Here is a 10,368-nt window from a genome sequence, read left to right as displayed (position 1 = left end):
TTTACAATTAAATGTGATTTTATTCTGAAGGTGAGTGCAATTGACCATTGCTTACATTGATAGATACAGAGTATGAAACGAGACTCTTGAATCTGTGTCATATAAACATAGCTGTGCAATTCAAAACATGGATTACAAATCTTCATGGAAAAGTTGAATGTGGAAGGTGTGTTTATATTTAATGACAGTATTTACTGTATTAATACATCTATTATTTATGCATCTTCATATTGTGCGTACATGCTGCACGTGTGAAATGACGTGGTATTATTGTGGCTGAGAGAGAAGCGATTTTACCCAGTCCACAGTCCCGCAAATACTCAAAACAGACAAACACACACTTGGTAACGGCTTCATTTCTTTGACAGTTCAGCATCCACATCTTCTTCAGGTTTGAGGGCGTGCCATTGGGCGATTGGCCTTCTTGGATTGGCCAACATATCTGACCAATGGCGTTGCTCACTTCCTGAGCTGTGCTGTCCAATGAAAACCTTTCCGATGGCATCGTTCTTGCCGATTTTATCGTAGTCCAAGACTGCCACAACAACCTGCACTTTCTACAAGACAACGAGAAGGCCGGTCAATAACCATCAATGTGTTTATTTTCAAGACTTGAACATTTAAAGCTGAAATGCGCAGTTAAGTGTCACCAAAGGTTTTTGCTCTTATGGAAGGAAATTGGTACTTTTATTCACCAAAGTGGCATTCAGCTGATCACAATGTATAGCAGGACATTAATAACGTGAAAAACTACTATTATACTGATTTTTTTTTTTAATTACTTTAAAATCTCCATGTGCAGCAATGACAGCTTTGCAGATCCTTGTTATTCTAGCGGTCAGTTTGTCCGGTGACCTTTCACCCCACACTTCCTGTAGCACTTGACCTTTCACCCCACACTTCCTGTAGCACTTGACCTTTCACCCCACACTTCCTGTAGCACTTGACCTTTCACCCCACACGTCCTGTAGCACTTTACCTTTCACCCCACACTTCCTGTAGCACTTGACCTATCACCCCACACTTCCTGTAGCACTTGACCTTTCACCCCACACTTCCTGTAGCACTTGACCTTTCACCCCACACGTCCTGTAGCACTTGACCTTTCACCCCACACTTCCTGTAGCACTTGCCATAGATGTGTCTGTCTTGTCGGGCACTTCTCACCCACCTTACAGTCTAGCTGATCCCACAAAAGCTCAATGGGGTTAAGATCCGTAACACTCTTTTCCAATTATCTGTTGTCCAATATCTGTGTTTCTTTCCCCACTCGAACCTTTTCTTTTTGTTATTCTGTTTCAAAAGTGGCTTTTTCTTTGCAGTTCTTCCCATAAGTCCTCCTGAGTCTTCTCTTTACTGTTGTACATGAAACTGGTGTTGAGCGGGTAGAATTCAATGAAGCTGTCAGCGGAGGACATGTGAGGCGTCTATTTCTCAAACTAGAGACTCTGATGTACTTATCCTCTTGTTTAGTTGCACATCTGGTCTCCCACATCTCTTTCTGTCCTTGTTAGACACAGTTGTGCTTTGTCTTTGAAGACAGTAGAGACACCTTTGAATGAAATCTTCAGATTTTTGGCCATTTCAAGCATTTTATCGCCTTCATTCCTCAAAACAATGATTGACTGACTCAAGGATAAGGTGTTGGAGTGATGCTGCTGTCTAGATTTGATCAAAATTGACTTTTTTCAAACAGTGATGGTGCTGTTTTTTTACATCAGTAATGTCCTGACTATACTTTGTGATCAGTTGAATGCCACTTTGGTGAACGAAACAGCAAAATCTGCACATTATTCCAAAAATGACGCACTTCGGCATTAACACAAGTACGTAAAACTTTAAATAGAAGTCGAACTACCTGAATCTGCTCGTATGGAACTTCAAAGCTAAATGATTCATTGTAATACGGGTTCAGCGTGTTTTTCTTAATCGTAGTTTTCTTCTTCTTCAGTCTTTTACCGTTCTGCATCAGGTGGATTTTTACATAGGGGTCTGTGAAACAGATTGTCGGCAAATAAAATGTGTCACAAGCAGGATGTCATATAAAGGCGTGTCTTGATTTTTCTTTTTCACTTTTTAACTCACCTGACAGACCACCCACGTCCATTTTCTTGAGGTTTTTGGCCTCCAGAACAACTATAGTCAGTTTTCCAGTGGTGGGTACATAGCGGAGAGACAAGCAGATGTCACCTAACCGCTCGTGCTGTTGAGTCAACAACAAAAAGGTTATTATTTCACACTTCATCTTAATATCAGCAAATTCACCAAAAGGGGGTGACATTCAGTAACACTAAACATCACCACAGACACCCTTGATCTAAACTAGGATGTATACTATTCTGTTCTTTACTTTTTATATTATTGTAGTTGTTTATATACCCAACAAATGTTCTAGAAAATTCCCTGAATGATTTCCTTTGACTTTTTTTCTTCTGCAGAACACAAAGGTTTTTAGAAGAATTTCTCAGCTCTGTTGGTCCATACAATGCAAGTGAATGGTGCCCAAAACTTTTAAATTCCAAAAAGCACATAAAGGCAGCATAAAAGTAAACCAGACGACTCCAGTGGTTAAATCCATGTCTTCAGAAGTGATATGATAGGTGTGGGTGAGCGTCCAATATTTATGTCCTTTCTTAGTATAAATCTCCACTTTTGGTGATTCACATTCTTCATGAATATCGCCACCTACAGGACAGGGAGGAGAATTTATATCTACAGAGCTGAGATATTAAAAAAATCTTCATTTGTGTTTAGCAGAAGAAAGAAAGCCTGAGACATCTGGAAAGGCATGAAGGTGAGTACATTTACAATTATGCATTTGGCAGACACTTATTACAGGGACAATCCCCCCGGAGCAACCTGGAGTTAAGTGCCTTGCTCAAGGACACAATGGTGGTGGCTGTGGGGACTGAACCAGCAACCTTCTGATTACCAGTTATGTGCCCTAGCCCACTACGCCACCACCACTCCTTGTGGTAAGTAAATGATGGGAGAATTTTCATTTTTGTGTGAACTATCCCTTTAACCTCTAAACTCAAGGAATCTTTCTGCAACTAAACTGGACCATTAAATCAATAATTAGTCTACAAGCCATGTGGCCATTGCACAAGCCATTGCAGGGTATATACAGTGCATTCAGAAAGTAATCAGATCCCTTCATTTTTACACATTTTGTTATATTACAGCCTCAAGTCTTTTTGGGTATGATGAGACCAGCTTTGCACACCTGGATTTGGGGATTTTCTGCCATTCTTCTCTGCAGGTCCTCTCAAGCTCTGTCAGGTTGGATGGGGACTGTTTGGTGGACGGCCATGTTCAGATCTCTCCAGAGTTGTTTGATTGGGTTCAAGTCTGGGCTGTGGCTGGGCCACTCAAGGACATTCACAGAGTTGTCCCTAAGCTACTCTTACATTGTCTTGGCTGTGTGCTCAGGGTCATTGTCCTATTGAAATGTGAAACTTCGGTCCATTCTGAGGTCTTGAGCACTCTGGACCTGGTTTTCATTAAGGATATCTCTGTATTTTGCTGTGTTCAGCATTTCTTCAACCCTGACCAGTCCCACAGTCCCTGCCACTGAAAAACACCCCCACAGCATGATGCTGCCACCACCATGCTTCACCGTTGGGATGGTATTGCGCAGGTGATGAGCGGTACCTGGCTTCCTCCAGTCATGATGCTTGGAATTGAGGCCAATATGTTCAATCTTTATTTCATCAGAGCAGAGAATCTTGTTTCTCACAGTCTGAGAGTCCTTTCGGTGCTTTTTTGAAATTTCAAGAGGGCTTTCATGTGTCTTGCACTGAGGAGAGTCTTCCGTCTGGCCACTCTGCCATAAAGCCCAGATCGGTGGAGTGTTGCCGTGATGGTTGTCCTTCTGAAAGTTTCTCTCATCTCCATACATGATCTCTGGAGGTCAACCAGAGTAGCCATCGGGTTCTTGGTCACCTCTCTTGTCAAGGCCCTTCTCCCGGGATTGCTTAGTTTGGCAAGGCAGCCAGCCCTAGGAAGAGTCCTGGTTGTTCCAAAAATCTTCCATTTAAGAATTATGGAGGCCACTGTGCTCTTGGGAACCTACAATGCAGCCGAAACTATTTTGTAGCCTTCCCCAGATCTGTGCCTCGACACAATCCTGTCTCTGAACTCTGCAGGCAGTCCCTTTGACCTCATGGCTTGGTTTTTGCTCTGATATGCATTTGCAGCTGTAGATCTTATATAAACAGGTGTGCCTTTCCAAATCATGACCAGTCAGTTTAATTTGGCACCGGTGGGCTCCAATCAAAGTGTAGAAACATCTCAAAGATGATCCAGAGAAGTTGGATGCACACAAGTTATCAAAAGTCTGGTTTTTCTTTGACATTATGGGGTATGGAGTGTAGTTTGATGTGAAAAAATGTATAATTAAAGCAGTTTAGCCTAAGGCTGCAACATGTCAAAATGTAAAATAAATGAAGGGGTCTGAACTCTGAATACTTTCTGAATGCACTGTATCTAAGATTCCCTCTTACCTCCTCTTTTTCGGCTTTCTGCAGATCGCACCACTCCTCCGTCAGGTGACTGAAGTCCACCTTATTCATCTGCACCCTCACATCCCCGATAGCGTCGTGTTTGGAGAAACGGTCAAAGTCATATACTGTCATGACCAGCGTCTTTCCACCGAGCTCTGCGTACGGAACCTGCAGACAAAGTGTCACAAGAGTCTCAGGAGTAGCTCACACACACAGGAATAAATTAATGGCTTTACAGTACACTGACAGGAAAACAATAATTACAAGATGGATTTACTTGAATCATGAAACATTGATTCATGACAAATGGAGAGCGATTAGCTGGCTCAAATATCTCACAATGCAAATTCAGTGCATAATTGTCCTCATGGCAATTCCATAATTTTGACTTTCCCTTCATGTTAGCATATGGTTCTCATTTGGTACATTTTAAGAACTATCTTTTTTAGAACTTATTCCCAGATTATTGCAGGGAGGTTTTTGTGTGATAACCTAATAAGAACTTATACAGAATGTTCTTGAATGGTTATTTTTAGGTTTTATTTTTCATTATATATATATATATATATATATATATATATATATATATATATACACAACAGTTAGTTCCGGTCCTCGAATCTGATTGGATGAGAGACGTTCCATGTGTGCTGATGGTCTGACACCATCAGCACTCGGACACTTCACTGTGTGTATCACTCCGCTTGTGTTCCTGCCATTCTAAACTAAAGTGTAAGAGCGGTGCAGATGTGTTAAGAGCTACTGTTTGTCTTTTTTTTTACATTACATATGTTAGCCAGCAGATGGTGGCAAAAGATCATTTTTGTGTGTAATATGAACCAATGGGTACTGTTTAAAATGGCGGAAGACATTGTGGTATCTGTAGTGATCGACTCTTACTCACCATTTTTTCCACATGTGGCCCATGTGACGTATTTCGCCACTTACCTCCCTGTTCCTGGGCAGGTGTGGTCTCCGCATGGTCTTTTTCCAACTGGGTAAGACCCCCTTCCCACGATGCGTGTAAGGGCCCCAGCCGTTTGGCTCTATGCATGAAACATAGAGAGAAAAGAGGCCCATCTAGGCTCGGCCCATTCCAAGGTTGGCAAGTGTCACCTTGTTCCCCTTCTTAGGGTAACCAAAAGGATTCCGACGACTTTTTATGGGGCATTGGGGAAGGGTACGTGCAGTCTGACACAACTGGTCACCTTTGCACTTAAGAAACCTGCCCGCTCTTGTGTCAGCAGTACACGTACACGGCTCAACGCATGGCGTGATTTGAATTGGACCCCTAGTGTCGCTTCTCCGACACAACGTCGAGAGAGCGACAGATGGGGAACGTCTAGGTTACGGATGTAACCTCCGTTCCCTGATGGAGGGAATGAGACATTGTGTCCTCCCGGCCACGTCGCTGAGCCGAGCCACTGTAGTGGCTGGACCATTTCCAGCTCCTCAGAAAATTCCTGAATGAACTCGACGTATTTGCCCACTTTTATACCCGTATGTCCGGGGGCGGGGTATGCAAATACTGTCTGCCTAATTCCCATTGGCCTTTTTTCATAGATCAGAGGCATATTCGGTGCTCAAGAGAGACCCCTAGTGTCGCTTCTTCGACACAACGTCGAACGGAGGTTACATCTGTAACCTAGACGTTTGTCTTTTTTTTTACATTACATATGTTAGCCAGCAGGTGGTGGTAAAAGGTAATATTTGTGTGTAATAATAACCAGTTAGGGGACGTGAAGTGAATCCGCGTCAGCCAGTGTTTACATACAACAGCTCTTCGTGATCGCTGGTATTACTGCTACACTACTAAAGATAGGAAACAGCTTTAAACGGCTTTAAACAAACAACTTCAGCATTATGGCTCATCACAGCTGAGAGACACAACAGACTGATTAATTACACAATGGGTGCTGTTTAAAATGGCAGAAGACATTGTGGTTTCTGTAGTGATCGATTATTGCTCACCGGCTACCACGAAATAGAGAGAATTACCCCCTCTTGAATGCTATTTTTCCACTGAGAAAGCTGATCTTCAGAAAGCTGACAGTATCTCTGCTTGGGAGTGGCAACAGGTGATCACACATGCTCCATCTCGCTCTCTCTCTCTTTCTCTCTCTCTCTTGCAATCATGCTATGTGGCCCTAAATGATGCTGATGTTAAAGGTGATAACCTTTAAAGACTTTACACAGAATCTTCTTAAATGGTTATTTTCAAGTTTTATTTTTCATTCATATTTTTCATTATTCTTCATTATTGTATTTGTTGAGTTTCATAGATGTTGCAAAGAGGTTATTGATAGACAAAAATAACTTACATTAGTGTAGTACAGCATTAAAACAAGAAATGGCTTGTAGATGTAATGTTGCCATATGGTTGCAGAAATGTTACCAGAATTTAGAGGATACGGGAACATTGGGGGAATGTTATGAGAGCCATTATGCACAACCTAAAACAAATGTTCCATTTCTGTAAAGATACATTTCCTGACTAACCAAAAAAGAACCTTTAAGCTCTGTTCTAGAAACGTTCTAGATACCAAAAACGTACATACCAGGAACCAGAAATTGTTCGTTCGGTGGGATCTCGCTTACAATCTTGACAGTTAGTATTTTCATGTTAGTAGATTTTCATATCAAGATACCTTAAAAGTGAAATGTTCATTGAAAGTTGGATCTAATGTTTTACGATGAACTTTCGTCTCAAACTTTTTCTTCTTGTCCGGGAGGAGGTAGACTTTCACATATGGGTCCGAGGTGCCACTCATGTCCATCGCAGCAAGACCTTCTGCCTGCATCACACCTACAATTAGCTAAGAAAGAAGAAATAATAAAATTACCAGTTTTAAATAACATTTTCATGCATAAAAATTAAGAAACATCATACTTTATATGCCAATGATCTGAACCTTATATATATATATATAATTATTTGTAATTAAAATTTTTGAAGAAGTTTCTCCACTCTGACGATGCCAGTGTGGCCTTTGCCAACACATTAAACAAGTTTCTCTCATTAACATGGATATTGATGACTGAATTAATCCTAGTCATTCATTTGCATTCATACCGCATTGTCAGTGAAGTTGTAGTCAAGGGTATACAGCAGTTTTCCAAGTTTTGTGGCCTTTTTAGGCTCTACGTCCTCTTCCTGAGGGTCAGAATCAGTGCCATGATGGACAGCCTGAAAACACAACCATCCAAGTGCCAATCATTACCATGAACATGCCCAGATTCTGTTATTATTTAAGTAGGAAATGGCATTCCAGGAATTCCCTGACTATTTCCCATTATATCTGTTTAGATGTTCAGTTTTGCTCTTATTCATGAATTCATTATTGGCATTTAATTATTCATTTCTTGTAGGAGTGCACTGAAATGAAAACTGTTTGCTTATTATTTATGCTTTAAATTTTAAGCGAGCCACAATTAATGATCAATACAAGAGAGGGGGAAATAGGTTATTTATTTTGCACTTTTAAAACGTTTTTTGCACTTCTGTTTTTGCAGTTTTAAACAATAGAACGTTTGACATTTTATGAATTTGGTCAATAATCGTCCGATAAATATCGGTGGCTGATACCTCGGTGCATCCAATGTTTAGTGCATTATTTTCATTGTATCGCCGCGATTATGGTGATGATCAGTACATTTAAAAGTATCAAGCAAATTGATGTAGTTCAAATAGATTGGTGTATTAACATTATATAATTTCCTGTACGATATACAATCATCAAAATGCCATCCCTAACACCTAAAACAATATCCTGTTTTTGTTGTCATATTATATTGTAAAGTTCTGTCAACCACAGCTGCCAGTTCATTACTGTAAATTGAGTTTGTTTGCCACATTTTGGGAATGTTCTGTATTTAAAGGAATATTCCAGGTTCAACACAAGTTAAGCTCATTCGACAGCTTTTGTGGCATAATGTTGATTACCACAAAAATATATTTTGAGGGGCCTGGGTATCTCAGCGAGTATTGATGCTGACTATCACCCCTGGAGTCGTGCATTTGAATCCAGGGTGTGCTGAGTGACTCCAGTCAGGTCTCCTAAGCAACCAAATTGGCCCGGTTGCTAGGGAGGGTAGAGTCACATGGGGTAACCTCCTCGTGGTGGTGATTAGTGGTTCTCTCAATGGGGCGTGTGGTGAGTTGTGTGTGGATCGTGGAGAGTAGCATGAGCCTCCACATGCTGTGAGTCTCCGCGGTGTCATGCACAACAAGTCACGTGATCAGATGCGCGGATTGATGGTCACAGAAGCGGAGGCGAACTGAGACTTGTCCTCCGCCACCCGGATTGAGGCGAGTAACTACACCACCACGAGGGAGAAATAGTGTAAATAGGCGAAAAGTGTTCTTTAAAAAAAGGTTCCAGTGAGGCACTTACAATGGAAGTCAATGGGGGCCAATTTTTGGAGGGTTAAAAAGCATAAATATGAAGCTTATAGTTTGATAAAATCACTTACATTAATTCTTCTGTTAAAACACGTGTGTTATTTGAGAAATGGATGGAAATGTAAATTTGTTTATATCATCATCATTATTACAGTCGTTTTAGGGTTTTAGGGTATGTGGCATTGTGTCGTCATGGCAACAAAGTTGTAAAATTGGCTATAACTTAATGCAAATGCTAGTAAGTGATTTTATCACACATAAATCATGTTTACATGCATGTTGTTTATGTCTTGTGGCTATACTTTTGAAAAAGTATTTTAATGTTTACAGATTTGGTCCCATTGACTTCCATTGTAAGTGCCTCACTGGAACCCAGTTGTCTTAATGAAAAGGGGGGACGTGTCAAAATTTATTTTTGTGGTTATCAATATCATGCCACAAATGCCGTCAATTGAGCTCAACTTGCATTGTACACGAAATATTAATTTAACATCTTCTTCACATGTCCCAATGTCATGTGATGTTATTTAAACGAGTAACAAGGCATTAGTCCCAAACCTTTAACCTTTAACCTTTGTACCTGTTTAGTGCCTTCGTCTCTCACATTTGACATGTTGATGCTGTCCTTTTCACTTTTCTCTTTCCCACCCTTCTCTTTTTTCTTCTTAAATATCAACTTCCTGCACACACACAGGCCACAGCTGAGCATGAGGAAGACGACGAGGAAGCCGAGGGTCACGAAAGCCCATGTGGGCACTGGGGTAAAAAAATAAAATAAAATAGACATTTGGGCATTTAAGCCACAATTACAGTATATGAATATCATTGCATAAAGTGACATCTTCAAACAAATAAAAGCTGAAAGTGACTCCTTTTCTCACTTTCTCACTGTCCTGTCCAAATGCATTTTGGGGCCACTGCATGTGCGTAAGAGAGTACTCACATGGGACTTTATGAAGCTCATTTATAAACTTGCTTCTGATCCTGGGGAAAGAGCTCTCCGTGGTTGTTGTTTGAGGTGGAACTGCAGTGGCTGGAGAAGCTGTAAATTCAAGTACCTGATGTCCATTCTGCCTGTGGGTGGGTGATGCGGACGAGGGAGGACCAGCCAGTAGAGCATCCCACTTGCTCTCATGCATTCTGAGGATAAACAGTAGCATGTATTGTAGTATATTTTTATCAAGTTAATCAGGAATAATCAATGAAAAACATTGTTGATTTATACCACAGTTATGTCTGAGGGGCAAACATGCAGTTTACTGTATGTAAAGGCCTGTGACGTGATGAATATGTGCTCACATATGTTTGACTATTTGACTGTGTGTGCAGAAACATAAATAGCATTACTTAGGGGGGAGAATTGATCTCTTCCAAAGGACATTCTGTTACTTCTTAATATGGTCAAGACCAGAGTCAATGAAGAGCATGATAGGTAATGCATGTAAGCCCCACCTTGTTTGA

The 10,368-nt window shown here is 40.9% G+C and overlaps 1 protein-coding gene across 1 annotated transcript; it reads right to left on the bottom strand.

Moving 5' to 3' along the window:
- Positions 1 to 353: 353 nt before the first annotated feature.
- Positions 354 to 10,046, bottom strand: syt1b (synaptotagmin Ib). Its single transcript, XM_052096839.1, has 8 exons — positions 9,851 to 10,046; positions 9,488 to 9,663; positions 7,579 to 7,692; positions 7,154 to 7,321; positions 4,506 to 4,673; positions 2,086 to 2,203; positions 1,859 to 1,992; positions 354 to 557 (listed from the first exon to the last, which is right to left on the bottom strand). The coding sequence occupies exons 1-8, from the start codon at positions 10,044 to 10,046 to the stop codon at positions 354 to 356; spliced, it is 1,278 nt and encodes a 425-aa protein (XP_051952799.1).
- Positions 10,047 to 10,368: the final 322 nt, after the last annotated feature.

This window comes from Xyrauchen texanus, chromosome 29 (genome assembly GCF_025860055.1).
Source record: "Xyrauchen texanus isolate HMW12.3.18 chromosome 29, RBS_HiC_50CHRs, whole genome shotgun sequence".
NCBI lineage: Eukaryota > Metazoa > Chordata > Actinopteri > Cypriniformes > Catostomidae > Xyrauchen > Xyrauchen texanus.
Note: the sequence above shows the minus strand (reverse complement) of the source record. Positions and strands in the feature narration are given on the sequence as shown.